The following is a 16,887-nucleotide window of genomic DNA, read 5'->3' on the forward strand; positions in this document are numbered from 1 at the left end:
AATTTAAAATCATTACGCTTTAAATGACACCATCATGAAAATGAATATACAGAATGGGTAAAAATATTTTAACTCATATATCTGATAAGGGTTTAGCATCTAGAATATGTATAGAACATTTACAACTAAACAATAGAAAAACAAACAACCCAACTAAAATATATGTAAAGAATTTGAATAGACATTTCTCCAAATAAGATATGCAGATAATTTATAAAAAGTGCAAATATTCTCAACACCTCTGCCATGCATTAGGGAAATGCATATCAAAAGCAGAATGAGAAACCAATTCACTTCCACTAAGGTGGCTATAAACAGAAAGATAGTCAATAACAAATGTTGAAAATGTAGAGAAACGAACTCTTATACATTTATACACTGCTGGTGGACTATAAAATAGAGCAACCACTTTTTAAAACCATTTTTTTCCAGTTCATCAAAATCTGAAACATAAACTTACCATATAACCCAGCAATTCTCATCTTTTGCATCCACTCAATAGGAGTGAAAGTATATGTCCACAGAAAACCTTATACATAAATTAGTATTATTTGTAATATTAAGAAAGCAAAAAAAAAATGTCTAACAAATGGGTAAACAAATGTGATTCATCTATATGATGGGATATTTGGCAATAAAAATTACTACAGTGTTAATTGTATGAACCTGAAAATATGATAAATGAAAAGAGCAGAAATAAAAGGTTACATATTGTATGATACCATTTATATGAAATGTCCTTAAACCAAAAAAAAAAAAAAAAAGTAGCATATGATTGCTTAAGTCTTCAAGGTAGGAAAGCAGGGAGTGACTGCTAATGGATATAAAGTCATTTTGTAGAGTGATGAGAATGTTCTATAATTAGATTACTGTGCACACTGTACAGCTCTGCAAATATACTAAAACTCATTAATCATACACTTCAAATAGACCTTCTGAAGTGTAAATTATATCTCAATAAAGTTAAAAACAACAACAAAACTGAAGCAGTTATGTAGCTCCTTTTGCTCTTCAATAAGTTCAGTGACTGCATCTCTCCACTATAAGTTAAGACTGGGAGGTTTATTTTCTTTCAAGGTTATATTACAGGATTTCTAAACAGGACAACAAGTAAGAAGCATTTCCCAAAAAAGGGAGTTCAAATGCAATGTTTTTTTTTTTTAATTTCTTCAATTAACTCTCGAGACACCTTTAAATTTGCCTTTCCAAAAGGAAAGATATACACATATAGACATCTATGCTTAACCAAAGAAAACAAAGAGATCTTCTGATAAGCCTCAACTTGAAAATTCCTATCCCTGAAACCCAGTTTATCAAAGAATTTTAAGAAGACAATCTCTGAATATACTGGCATATTTAACTGCTTCGAACTATGCTCATAAATTGAGTTGGATTAGCTCTTTGAAGGAGATAATTAATTTAGAAAGGTGGAAGTAAATTTTACATTAAGTTAATTTGGAGAATAGAAATAGAAATTTAAAAAATGAGATTGGACAGGTTAAGAGAGAATATTAAGAGAGGAATGGTGTTCAGTAAATACAAACAAGTCTTTCAAGAAGTGTTATAAATAAAAGAAAAATATCGCTGTGTTACCTAAGAGAAGGGAGACTGTTGTTTTGTTTGTTTTTAATACAGAATAACACTTATTTTTTTATGAAAATTGATGATGTGGGCTGGATTTTTTAGTGTCACATCCTTCAATGAGTGAGTGTTAATGTACACAATCAGAGTTTCATATTAGATTGGAGCACCATTTCATCCATACTAACATCAAGGAAAGTAGAGAATATGATTATATACCAAGTTCAGTATTTGATAAAGACTAAAGTGTGTGGGGTTTCTTTCCTGATTTGTTCTATTTTATTAGTAAAATATGAGTCTGTAAGGTAACCAGTAAAAAGTGGAAAAGCACAGTGAAGTTTGGGCATGTATGAGATTAAAGTGAGAGCATTCCCTATTATGGTGTATTCTTTCTAGTTATAAACAGATTATTCCTAGACTTCAATTTAACCAGGTGTGAGGCTTTTCCAGGAAGATAATTAAAGGGAAAAAATGGCAAGTGGGTTGAAGATGTTTGCAAAGGAGTGACAATAATAAAGAACCATAGGATACATGGTTTATAAGGGAAAGGTTGATTACATGATGAAGGCCAATGCAAAAGTGATAGAATCAATGAAAGTCTTGGTGGCATAAAATATGCAAGACTGGAAATGGGGAAAGAGAAATACCCAAAAAAATGGAAGTCAAAGACTGTAATGCTTGAATATAAAAGTATGGAGAAGTGATATTATAGTAGTCATGAATTATAATGTATAATCATGGCAGCTGGTGGTTGAAGCAGGCTGATGAATAGTACTACTGAAGTAGTAAAGTCAAGGAATTGAAAAGTATGGGAATTGAACATTCATGTAAAATTATGATACGAGTATTATTGGAAAGTAGAGAGTGACCAAAGTGTTAAACTTTTCAGGGAAAAAAAGCAAGGAAAATGCAAAACTTTATTTATATTCTTTCCATTCCTGTATGATGTTACTTTGTAGTGTATTAAAGTATATTTTCCTACCAGTTGAATTAGAGGCTGGACATTGTTGCTCTTTTTGGATGTTTTAGCAATCATGATGTAAGGAGAAGCTTATAAGCCACTTACAAAGTGAATGTTGCTGTTTTGAAGGACCCTATCAATGCTAATAGCATGCAAACAACCCCTCAAAAACAAAAAACAAAAAACAAATTATAGGCCTATTTGCAGACTGACGAGACACCAAGTGGAGCAGAGATGAGATATGCTAGCTGAGACACCCTTGGACCAGTCAACCCAAGCAAAATTCAGCCTTACTGAAGATACATGAGTGATGCCATCCAGTAAGAGAAAATCTTGCTGAGATCAGAATAAAATTTAAAACTGTGAGTTAAATGAATAGTTGGATGGCTTTTTTTTTTTTTTTTTTTGAACCACTAAATTTTGGAGTACCTTATTATACAGAAAAAGCAAATTGATATACAAAAAAAAAAAAAAAAAAGATTCAAGAATCTTTGTAGGTGGAGCTCCCGGCTTAAATGAGCCTGGGCTGCCCGCGCCCACCACTTGGGAGCTGCCGGTGCGGGCGCTGCCCCTCGCACCAGCGCACCTGGCCGCCTGGCTGCCACTTGGGCCCGTAGCAAGGCGCCAGGCCGCTCGGGAACATGGCCCTGGAGCAGCTGTGCACAGTCTTCAAAGTGTTGTTAATAACAGCACTTGTAGTCGAAGGGATTGTTGTGGCCCAAAAGACCCAGGATGGACAAAATAATGGAATCAAGCATATTCCTGCAACCCAGTGTGGCATTTGGGTTCGAACCAGCAATGGAGGTCATTTTGCTTCACCAAATTATCCTGGCTCTTATCCACCAAACCAAGATACATTTTGGAAGCGGCTCCACATCAAAGAATAGAGTTGACCTTTGACGAACATTATTTTATAGAACCATCATTTGAATGTCGGTTTGACCACTTGGAGGTTCGAGATGGGTCATTTGGTTTCTCTCCACTTACAGATCGTTACTGTGGTGTGAAAAGCCCTCCACTAATGAGATCAACAGGGAGATTCATGTGGATTAAGTTTAGTTCTGATGAAGAACTTGAAGGACTGGAATTTTGAGCAAAATATTCATTTATTCCAGATCCAGACTTTACTCACCTAGGAGGTATTTTAAATCCATCCCAGATTGCCAGTTTGAGCTCCTGGGAGCTGATGGAATAGCGCGTTCTAGTCAGGTAGAACAAGAAGAAAAAACAAAACCTGGCCAAGCAGTTGATTGTATATGGACAATTAAAGCTACTCCAAAAGCCAAGCAGTCTTCACACCATCTTCACCAGGAGTACCTTCCATCCGAAGAATCACTTTCTTTGCTCACCAGTGAGAAAGTCCTCTTCTGTTAAAGTTTTATCATGAGATTGTTGCAATTCAAATCTAGTAATTTCAGTTTGAAATATTGAGAAAATTACCAAATGTGACCCAGAGACACAAAATGAGCAAATTCTGTTGGAAAACTGGCTCTGATAGATTTGCTTGATACAGCATTGCCACACATTTTCAATATGTAAAAAATGCAGTATCTGAGAAGCACAAAAAACAAGGTATGCCTGTATTTTTACAGAAAGGCTACCAAGAACAATGAACTGGAAAACTATTTGCATACTCAAACACCAGTGACTTCTTTTTTATACATAAGTAGATTTTTCTGAAACATCACCCATTAACTACTTTATCCCATTTTGAGTATTCACTGGTTAGGGTGGTTAATCTTTAATATTTTTTACTTTGAATTTTTTTAAGATTTGTTTATTTATTCATGAGAGACAGAGAGAGAGAGAGAGAGAGGCAGAGGCAGGCTCTACGCAGGGAGCCCGATATGGGACTTGATCCCTGGACCCCAGGATCTTGCCCTGTGCCAAAGGCAGACACTCAACCGCTGAGCCACCCAGGTGTCCCTCCTTTGAATTTCTTAAATCTGTTTGCCCATTTAGTTAAACACAGTTTTAAAAATTTGATCCAATTCCCATGTCAATTGTGTATAATATTTTGGATTTTTAATTTTAAAAATGTAGTGATTAAAGTTACATTCTCCAGTGTTCAAATATTACATTTCTAAAAATTTATGAATATAGAATTTCTCCAAGAAGTATTTCAGAAAGAGAGCAAGAACTAAGAAATAATAATTTCATAAACAATTAGATAACTAAGTATTATCAAATAAAAAAAAGGAAAAACTATGTAATATTATAGGTATAGAGGAAATCTATGTTCCCATTATCTTTTCTATGTACCCTATCATGAGTTTGAGTTTTATAATTCCTATATACAGTTTTTTATCTTCATACTTATGTGCTATTCAAATATATACTATTCTGTATATTTTAAAAATTTGTAGCAATTGTGGAAATAAATCAGTATCCATTCTCCTTTAAAAAAAAAAGAAAAAGAATCTTTGGAGGTGCCTGGGTGGCTCAGCTGGTTAGACATCTGACTTTTGGTTTCAGGCTCAAGTCATGATTGTGGAGCCTACTTGAAATTCTCCCTCTCCCTTCCCTTTGCACCACCCCCCCCCAAAAAATTTAAATTACAATAAATAAAAGAATATACAAAAATATCTAATTTATGGAAATAATGAAATAAAATGCCTAGCAAATGTGTGAAATCTATAGGAAGAAAAATCATAAACTTCTCGAGGATTAAAAAAATAATTACAGGCAGCAGAACTTCTGAGATGGTAACATGATGAGCTCTGTAAATCCTAAATCCTTTCCACAATAAGCAATGATAAAACAAAATTTTCAAAAAAAAAAAAAAAAACATTTCAAGATTCTTGAAATTGACCACATACAAAAAACAAGAAGCATTTATTAAATAAAAACTTCTAATATTATGGAGAGAGTAGTAAGAATCTGTTGCATTTTATTTACTTGAGGCTGTTCCCATCACCATCTCAAGTTCTTCTGTATAGTAATTCTGCCATGCTAGGTCAAGACATATAAGCGAGCAGCTTCCCTTCTAGAGGAAGATGAGTTGATATGGAGCAGAGCAAGGGCAAAATGCCCTGAATGCATGCCTAGATACATCGTCAAAAACAATAGTAATCTCTGTATCGACTGAACATCAAAAGTCATTATTACAGCTAATCTCAGGATGCGATTCTCATTGTTTCAAAAAACAATCAAAAGACTAACATGGAGGTGGAGGGAATACAACAGCCATCGTATACAACGTATATGTTGATTCATATATCTTTGGTAATCTGGAATATTCCATGAATACACAAGATATCATTCAGGCTCAGGAAAGACAATATAAGATCCAAGATATCCACAAGGTCATGTATAAACAAACTGAAGACATTACTTACTAGCAGAAGACACATGTGAAAATCCTGATACAAAATTAAAACCTCCCTGACTTGGAAGACTACCTAAATATTGAATACTATCCCCCATCCACAGATAAATCCCAGATAGAAGACTTACTGCTCAATTGTTGAAAGATAACCTTTGACTCATCATTGACTAGCTGACCACTAAAATATGCTGACCCAGGATATAAAACAAAACAACAAAGCCTAGGAAACCTGGCTTAAAAATAGAAACAAAGGGGGAAAACCAGTAATAACCAACATTTTTAAACTGCCTACAAGAGACTCATTTTAGACCTACTACATCGGCAGATTGAAAGTGAAAGGATGGAGAAATGCACACGATATAAATGGATGTCAAGAGAAACCCAAAACAGTAATATTTACATGGGATAAACTACACTCTAAAACAAAGTTTTTAACAAGAGATAAAGGGCACTAAATAATCATAAGGGGGACAATCCAACATGAAGATGTAACGATTGTAAATATTTATGCCCCAACATGGGAGCACCCAAATATGTAAGAATTAAAAACAAATATAAAGGAACTCATTGATAAAAATAGTATGAGACATTAACCTATTACTTATATCAATAGGCAGATCATCTAAACATAAAATCAACAATGAAAAATGGCTTTGAATAGCCCACTGGAACAGATAGACTTAATAGATATATTCAGGATATTCCATCCTAAAACAGCAGAATATAAATTCTTTTTAAGTGCACATAGAACATTATCAAGAATAGATCATATATTAGATAACAAATCAAGCCCCCTCAAATACAAAAAGACTGAAATCATACCATGCACCTTTTTTGACCACAATGCTATGAAACTTGGAAGTCAGTTAAACTACAAAATTTAGAAAAACCACAAATACATGGAGGTTAAACAACATGCTACTAGACAATAAATGGGCCAACCAGGAAATATAAGGAGAAATTATATATATGTATATATGCAGTATATACATATATACATATATATATATACATATACACATAGATACATGTATACATAGAGTATATATGTACATGGAAACAAATAAAAATGAAAATACCACAGTCGAAAACCTTTGGGATACAAGAGAAATATATATAGTAATACAGGCCTATTCCAAGAAGCAAGAAAAATCTCAAATAAACAACCTAGACCTATATTCAAAAGATCTAGAGAAAGAACAACAAGTGAAGCCTAATCCAGCAGAAGAATGATATAGAAACTAAGAAAAACAAAACACAATAGATCAATGAAATCAGTGGCTAGCTTTAAAAAAAAATAAATAAATAAAATTGATAAACCTAAAGCCAGGCTTATTGAAAAGAGAAAGGACCCAAATAAAATTACAAATGAGAGAGGAGAAGTAACAATTACCACAGAAATATAATTACAGGAGAATATCATAAAAAATATACCAAAAATTGGTCAACCTGGATAAATTGCTAGAAATATATAGACTTTCAAAACAGAAATAGGAGAAATAGAAAACTTAAGCAGACCAATAACTAGCAAAGATATTGAATCAGTAATAATAAAAAAAAAAAAACTCCAAACAAACAAAAGTCCAGGGCCAGATAGCTCCACAGGCAAATTCTACCAAACATTTAAAGAAGAGCTAATGCCTATTCTCAAACTACTCCAACAAATAGAAGAGGAAGGAAAATTTTCAAACTCGTTCTATGATACCAGCATTACCCTAATACCAACACCAGATTAAGACTCCACTAAAAAAGAGAACTATAGGCCAGTATCACTGAAGAATATTGATGCAAAAATTCTCAATAAAATAGTAGCAAATTGAATCCAACAACAGTAAAAAAGTCATTCACCAATCAAGTAAGATTCATTCTTGGGTTGCCGGGGTGGCTCAATAAGCACAAAGCAATCAATGTGATATGACACATTAATAAAAGAAAGGATAAAAACCATGGTTATTTCAATAGATGCAGAAAAAGCACCTGACAAGTACAACAACCATTCATGACAAAAACCCTCAACATAGTAGGCTTAGAGGGAACATACCTCAACATAATCAAGACAATTTATGAAAAATCCATAGCTGCAGTGGGAAAAACAGAGTTTTTCCTCTATGGTCAGGAACAAGACAGGGATGTACACTCTCATCATTGTTATTTAACATAGTTCTGGAAATTGTAACTACACCAATCAGACAACAAAAAGAAATAAAATACATCCAAATCAGCAAGGGAGAGGTCAAACTTTCACTATTTTCAGATGACATGATACTCTATATGAAAAACCTAAAAGACTCCACCAAAAAATTGCTAAGACTAATAAACAAAGTTAGTAAAGTTGCAGGATATGAAATTAACATACAGATATTTGTGCATTCCTATACACCAATAATGACACAGCAGAAAGAGAAACTAAGGAATTAATCCCATTTACAATTGCACCAAAAACTACAAGATACCAAGGAATCAACTAACCAAAAAAGTTAAAGACCTGTACTCTGAAAACTATCAACAATTAAGAAAAGAAACTGAAGAGAAATGAAAATATGTTCCATGACTCATGGATTGAAAGAACAAATACTGTTAAAATGTCTATAGTACCCAAAGCAATCTGCACATTTAAGTAATCCTTATAAAAATACCAACATTTTTCACAGAAATAGAACAAAAAATCCTAAAATTTGTATGAAACCATAGAGACCCTGAATAACCAAAACATAATGAAGAGTAAATCTGAAGACATCATGTTTCCAGCATCATAATCACATCTTTATGTTACAAAGCTGTAGTGATCAAACAATATGGTACTGGCACAAAAATAGACACATAGATCAGTAAAACAGAATAGGAAACTCAGAAATGAACTCAAAACTACATGGTCAATTAATCTTTGTCAAAGCAAGAAAGAATATCCAAGGAAAGAAGACAGTCTCTTCAACAAATGGTATTAGGAAAACAGGATAGCAACATGCGAATAATGAAACTGGACCACTTTCTTATGCCATGCACAAAAGTAAATTCAAAGTGGATGAAACACCAAAACGTGGGACTTGAAGTCGTGAAAATACTAGAGAACACAGGCAGTAATTTCTCTGACATTGGCCACAGCGACTTCCTTTTATATATAGCATCCTGAGGCAAGGGAAACAAGAAAAAATAAAACACTGAGATTTCATTCAAAATAAAAACTTCTACACAGCAAAGGAAACAATTAGCAAAACTAAAAGGCAGCCTAAGAATAGGAAAAGATATTTTCAAATAATGTAACTGGATAAAGGTTAGTACTCAAAATATATAAAGAAGGTATAAAATTCAATACCAAAAAAATCAATAATCCAATTTAAAAATGGGTGAAAAACATCAACATTTTTTCCAAGAAGACATACAGATGGCTAACATACACATGAATGCTCTACATCATTCATTATCAGGGAAATACAAATCAAAACTGCAATGAAATATCACCTCACAGTTGTCAGAATGGCTAGAATCAACAACACAAGAAGCAGCAGGTGTTGGTGAGGATGTGGACAAAAGAGAACTCTCTTGCACTGTTTGTGAAAATGCAAATTAGTGTATCATTCTGGAAAACAGCATGGAGTTCCCTCAAAAAGTCAAAAATAGAAATATCCTATAATCCAGCAATTACACCACTAGGATTTATCCATAATATACAAAAATACTCATTATAAAGGATACATAAACTCCAACATTTATAGCAGCCTTATCTACAATAGCTGAAATATGGAAACAGCCCAAGACTCCATCGACTGATAAATGAATAAAGAAGATGTGAGATATATATATATATGTATATATATATATCACATGTGCTATATGTATCTATCTGAGATATATCTCAGATATATCTATCGCTGTGGCCAATGTCGATAGATGATAGATAGATAGATAGATAGATAGATAGATAGAGATATATCACATATCAGATGTATATATATATTATATATAATGGAATATTACTCATCCATAAAAAAGAATGATATCTTGCCATTTGCAACGACATGGTTGGAGCTAGAGAGCATAATGCTAAGTGAAATAGCCAGAGAAAAACAAATACCATATGATGTCACTCATATGTGGAATTTACAAAATAAATAAGCAAAGAGGGGGAAGAAAGAAAGAGGCCTAAATAAACAAACAAACAAATAAATAAACAGATATTAACCGTTAGAGAACAAACTAACAGTTACCAGATGAGAGGTAGGTGGGAGAATGGTTGAAATAGGTGATAAGGATTAAGGAGGACACTTGTGATGAGCACTAGGTATTGAAAGCAAGTGCCAAATTACTATATTTAACACCTGAAATTAATATTATACTGTATGTTAACTAACTGTAATTTAATTAAAACGATCATAAAAAGATAACATAAAATATGCTGAAACAGTTAAAGAAAAGAAAGAACTAAGGAAATTCAGGAAATGGAACATGATTTATGAACAAAATGAGAATAATAAAGATAGAGAAATTATAAAAAGAAATGAAACAAATTCTGGAGTTGAATAATGCAATAAGTGAATTGAAATTCATTAGAATGGTTCAAAAGTAGATTTGAAGAGACATAAGAATCAGCGGACTCAAGAATAGAATAATTGAAATTACTGAGTCTAAGAATCAGAGAGAAAAAAAAGAATTATAAGATACCATTGTGCAGAACAATATATGAATTATGGAAGTCCCTAATAAAGAAGTTTTTTGAAGAAACAATGGCCAAAAACTTCCCAAATTTGATGAAACACATGAAACTATAAATCCTGGAAGCTCAACAACAATAAGAAGGATAAATTCAAAGGGCATCACATCAATTACACTTTATAATCAAAGACATTACAACCAAACTATCAAAGTTAAGACAAATACAGAATATTGAAAGCGACAAGAGAGAAGTAATAATAAATTATCAGTCAATTTTTCATCAGAAATCTCAGACACCAGGGACAACTATGTCGCTCAGTCAGTTAAGTATTGGACTCTTGATTTCAGCTCAGGTCATGGCCTCAGGGTTGTGAGATGAAGACCCGGATCAGGCTCCACATTAAATGTGGAGTCTGCTTAAGATTGTCTCATTGCTCCTTTCCCTATTCCCTCTGTGTCTCTCTCGAAAAGAAGAGGAGAGGAGAGGAGAGGAGAGAGAAGAGGAGAATAGAAAAGAGAAGAGAAGAGAAGAGAAGAGAAGAGAAGAGAAGAGAAGAGAGAGAAGAGAAGAGAAGAGAAGAGAAGAGAAGAGAAGAGAAGAGAAGAGAAGAGAAGAGAAGAGAAGAGAAGAGAAGAGAAGAGAAGAGGAGGGGAGGGGAGGGGAAGGGAGGGGAGGGGAAGGGAAGAAAGAAGAGAAGAGAAAGAAGAGAAGAGAAGAGAAGAGAAGAGAAGAGAAGAGAAGAGAAGAGAAGAGAAGAGAAGAGAAGAGAAGAAGAGAAGAGAAAAGAGAGAAGAGAAAAAAATGAAAAAAGAAAGAAATCTCAGAGGCCAGAAGACAATGGGATGACATATTTAAAGTGCATTTTGCATTTATGCAAAATGGTACATTCACTTTAGAAGAAATTCTAGCAGTCTCTTACAAAATGGAACAAACTCTTACCATATGATCTAGCAATAATACTCCTTGGTATTTACCCAAAGGAGTCAGAACTTATGCCCACACAAAGACCTGAACATGGATGTTTTTAGCAGTTTGGTTCACCATTTTCAAAACTTGTAAACAACCAAGATATCCTTCAGTAGCTGAGTGAATAAATAAATTGTGGTATATTCAGACAATAGAATTTTATTCAGTGCTGAAAAGAAATGAACTATTAAGCCATGAAAAGGCATGGAGTAAAGTTAAAAACATATACTAAGGTGAGGAAAATAGTTTGTAATGGCTACATACTCTAATTTTCAATTATATGACATTCTGAAAAAAACAAAACTATGGAGATAGTAAAATAATTAGACATTTCCAAGCATTAGGAAGATGAGAGGGATAAATAAAAATTACTAAGAAACTATTCTAAAGGTAGCAATGGTTTTAATTTACGTCAATTATGTAAAACTAAGAATAAATTGATAGAGATTTGATTTCCAACTTATTAACAATACTAGTAATTTAAAATACATTAAAAGATATAAAGCAAAAGTAGTCATTTATTGTCATTTCTTAAAAATTTATTCCAATTTTTTATAACCCTTCATTGCTAATATAAATGGACATAAAACAAATAAATCAAAATATACTTACCAAATTCTTTTCAACTACAACATGCATTTCTATATACTGAGAGAACTCAGAAAGTGGCTGAAAAAAACCAAAAATTTTATATCAAAATAGAAGTATTACTTAAATATTTTAATATATATCATTACCTCATGAATTCAGTGTCGCAAAATATACTTTTATATATAAAAAAGAATTAGATAATATAATCAAAACTTGCTCATTGAATCATTTTCAGAAATTTTGCCTTTGTCATTTCTTTTGCATTTGATCAAATATTCAATTTACTCAAGAAAAACTTTCCATTACTTCAAGTGGGCAATTTCTCATTGGTACTGGGCTATTCATATTATTTTCTCTAAAGAAACTTTTCTATTGACTTTCCATTACAAAATATGTGTGTTTAATTAGCTTAAAAATTCTATTATACTGTAGTGTGTGGTCCTCTTTTTTTTTCTATACCCCGAAGGAGTGAGGACACATCTCTATCTAAAAGAATGGGATATCATTTGAAGGATAAAGTAATTTTTGTATAATTTACTTCAGAAAAACGTTAGCCAAATAATTTTTTTAAAAAAATGTTCGCCAACAAATAATTAAAATGACAAACTTTCTTAAATCAGATCACAGATATTTCAAGATGTATATTCTGAGTATGATGTGATCCACTTAGATCATAGTAGTTAAATTAGGCATAAATGTGAAGCCTAACGGTATTTCAAATCTTGCTTATCATTTATGTGACTTAGATTGTTTTCCCAAAATGAGGACAAAGTAATAATTGTTATAATTACTATTAATAAAATGTTACTTTTATTCTCATTATTTTTCATGAAGGAGGAACACACATGTGAGACAGATGCTGCAAGCACTTTGAGACTATAAGTGTGGAAAATTCAAAATATTTTGTTACTAAAATAGCATATCGTCTATATGCACTGAAAAATATTTGGAAGCAGAAAAGGATAATCAAATATCAGAAATTCAGGAAAATTTTGTCATGTTTATTTTAGTGTCTGCATTTTTTCTTCTTTACACTGATATTTAATCCTTTGAAAGTTCAAAACCATTGCATTTGAAACTGTTTTTCTTTAACATATAAAGAGAATAATTAAGGAGGGAACAACAAATCAGGGGATTTAATAAAGATGAAAAGAGTGATGATTTTAGTAATTTAAAGGAAAAAGAAAAGTTGAGAAAGGTCAGATAGAAAACTTTAGGATTGATTACTCATTTTCCCCCCACTTTAAAATTCTCTTTCTTAGCCCAACTTTTGGAGATTTGAGGGTTTCATTTAAAAAATGCTGATGAAATCCCCTTATGGTCTACTGCTTTCTTGTCATTTCTTCCAAAATTAAGCACTAAATTTTGCATAACAGTCTTGCATATAGGATTCTATCCTTTTATTAAAGTCCCTAAACAAGAAAATAACACTATTTTACTGGAGGATAAAAATAAAATAAACATTTAAATTAATTGAGAAAAATAATGTATTAATGGATTGAGAGATTCAAATCTGTTTTTGTTTTGTTTTGTTTTGTTTTAATGAATATTAGTGTTGCTTAACATTCCCTGAAGTAATTTTTTATCATTGTCATACTTGAGATTGGGATTGGTAATATTCAGTTAATAATAATTTATTCATTTACTGAGCAATAAGCTTGTATGCAGAAAAAATACACAGTTCATCCTAAACAAATAAAAATTTAAGACAAAAATGCATAAAATAATGCCAGGAATTGTGTGTGTTGGAAAAGTGAGTAGATATTTGATTTCAAAAGACCTCGTAAGCCATTTTATTTAATAAGAGAAAGTAGCCATATACAGAGACAATTTGCTTAGATATGTGTTATATAAAGATATCTCCAAATGCAGGAAACTTTGCTTTAGTCAAGTAAATGCTAAAGAATTGTATCTAAGCAAGAAAATCACATAACACTACCTGATGATCTAATTGCAACATGGATAGGTTAAAGATTTAAGTTTAAAAATTGTCAAAGGTGGGATCCCTGGGTGGCGCAGCGGTTTGGCGCCTGCCTTTGGCCCAGGGCGCAATCCTGGAGACTCGGGATCAAATCCCACATCGGGTTCCCGGTGCATGGAGCCTGCTTCTCTCTCTGCCTGTGTCTCTGCCTCTCTCTCTCTCTCTGTGACTATAATACATAAATAAAAAAATTTAAAAAAAAAAATTGTCAAAGGTCATTAATACAAATATTCAGGGAGTAAGATGGGACATGAAGGTAAGTGATGATAGATACATAAATGATAGATAGATATAGGTAGATAGATAAGTAGGTAGATAGATAATGTGTGTTTGTATATTTTATCTTGGGATTACTCAGGAAAAAAACTTGAAAGAGAGTGGAAGATCTGTAAATCACAGTAGATAAATCAATGGAAAAATACATGACAAACAAATGAAAACCTGAGATATAACATGAAAAATATCAGTATCTAAAATGTGAATGCATAAGGAAAAGTCAAAAAAAGTGGGATAGAATGGACAACTGGAGAGTTTTATCAGGGAGTAAAGTGAGTAAAAAGTTCTAGAGAGTTTTTATTTTATTTCACCATCAATATCAAACTTAATGGCAATGGACTGAATCCTTTCCTCCTAAGATTGGAAAAAGACAAAGATATCTCTTCTCACTAATTCAACACTATACTTGAGGTGCTAACCAGGGCAATTTGGCAATGAAAAATAAATGGAAGGCATCTTAATTGCAAAAGAAGAAGTTTGCAATAAAAATTAAGTGTGCAATAGTATTTCAATAAAAAATGTAGAGATAAATTTCACAAAAGAAGTTTTGATGACAACTTGAAGACTAAACTGTATAAAACATTGCAAAAGAAATTAAAACCTAGTAGCCAAAGGCTACTCAATGTTCACAAATAGAAAGAGTTAATATTGTTAAATGGCAATATTTCTCAGAGAAATCTACAAAATCAATAAAATCCCATCTGGCTTTTTAAGGGAATTAAAATAAATAAAATTTAAAGTTATTTGGAAATGAATACTACCCAAAGTAGCCAAACAGTTTCATAAAAGAGCATCCCTGAAGAGTGTACATCTACTAATTCCAAAGCATACTTCAAAGGTATAGTGGTTAAAAAAAAATAAAATGTGGTTCTGGTATATGAATAGACATAAAGATCAATGAAACATAACTGCAAGTGCAGAAATAATTCCAAACATTTATGATCAACTGCCCTTTGGGTGAAAAAAAATTATGAAAATTCAGTGGAACAACATATATTTTTTTCACTAAAAAATATTTTGGGAAAACTAGATTCCAAATAAAAAATGATGAATTTAGAACTCTATCTCATTCCATACAAAAAATTGACTTAAAATGTGTCATATATTAAAATGTAAGAGATTGAATAATAAAAGTTTTAGAAGAAATATAGTAATGATTTTTCTAACTCTGGTGTGGTGCATAGTTTTTATCTGTCAACTTGATTGGGCTACAATGCCCTGATTTGTCGTTAGACATTATTCTAGATGTTTCTGTGAAGGTAGTTTTGAAGATAAACATTTTTATTAGGGGACTTTGAGTAAAGCAGATTACGCTTCAAAATGATTGGACCTCATCCAATCGTACATATATATATATACATGCATTTTGTTGGTTATGTTTCTCTGTAGAAATGTCTGCCCTAAAGAAATCCTTAACTACTGTATTTGCTGAGCTGAGATTGTTGAAAACAAAACTCAATCTCATTTATATGAATGGATGAAATATTATGCAAATTGAATTTCCAATGTTACATGTGTCTACTATTAAAATGTGGACATAATTGGGAAGAAATAAGATCTTGAAAATTGGAATAAAAACATATGGGAAGACTCTGATGAAGCTCGAGTTCACTGAACTCCTAAATTCTGATGAATCTTCTTTTCTAGTAGAAGCAATCTCTCCATTCCTGTATAAGAAGATTAACCCTGTCTTTCTTGAGGAAAATGTAATGGCCTATCATGAGGCAGTCGCCTTTAAAGATGCTGGTGACTCTCTTCAGGACCCTAGATATTTATCTTCAATATTTATGTGAGTTGCTTTTGTGTTAATTATATCAAAATTTTGGCATAATAAATATGGAGAAAGGAGTGCATCTGCAGACAATAAAGATCTAGATCACAAGAAAACATGCTACTAACAGTGGAAAATGCCAGGTTGTAGTTCTAAAAAATTGAATACTAGTTTTAAGGCTTACAATAGAGGTCATGAAGTTTCTGGTATATCTATCTATCTATCCAGTCTGTAATGTATGTTAATGTAAATAATTTGTACATTAGAAAAATACATTGTTTATATTGCTGCATAGTAATCATATAGTTTACTCAATCACCTACCTCTATACTTTGTATTTTATGGGACATTTCTCTTGACTCAATATCCTTCTCAGCATATAAAGAAACACCTTTATTCTTATGTTTTACTTGATAAACCACATGTTCAAAACCAATTGAAGGCTCCAAGGGCTCAATACCATAACTTACATTTTCAAACTGTAGTAAGCCCCTACAAATATCAAAAAATAAGTAAATAAATAAAATAATGCATTTTTAAAGTCAATACAATAAATAAATAAATAAGAAAATGACAGTGAATGAGTTTAATAGTATGTAGATTTTTTTGAGTCAGTCTTAGATGGTAAAGTAGGAAAGAGTTACTGAATGTCCACAAACTCACTGAGTGGCAAGAATTGGAACATAATTGGTATGCACTTAGCCATTAATATTTTATAGTTTACAAATATATCAAAAATCTCAATTCAAGACTGAGTAGGAGACATAACAAGAATTTGCAT

At 32.3% G+C, this 16,887-nt stretch overlaps 1 protein-coding gene across 1 annotated transcript in view; it reads right to left on the minus strand.

Annotated features, from left to right (window-relative positions):
- The window catches only part of ADAM2 (ADAM metallopeptidase domain 2), a 139,041-nt gene that overhangs the window by 100,977 nt on the left and 21,177 nt on the right, over window positions 1-16,887 (minus strand). The window contains exons 5-6 of the mRNA XM_072762690.1: window positions 16,430-16,598; window positions 12,100-12,156 (exon numbers count right to left, since the gene is read on the minus strand). Of these exons, the coding sequence (XP_072618791.1) occupies window positions 12,100-12,156; window positions 16,430-16,598 (226 nt within the window). The remainder of the gene's footprint in view (window positions 1-12,099; window positions 12,157-16,429; window positions 16,599-16,887) is intronic.

Source organism: Vulpes vulpes, chromosome 7, assembly GCF_048418805.1.
Source record: "Vulpes vulpes isolate BD-2025 chromosome 7, VulVul3, whole genome shotgun sequence".
NCBI classification, from domain to species: Eukaryota; Metazoa; Chordata; class Mammalia; order Carnivora; family Canidae; genus Vulpes; species Vulpes vulpes.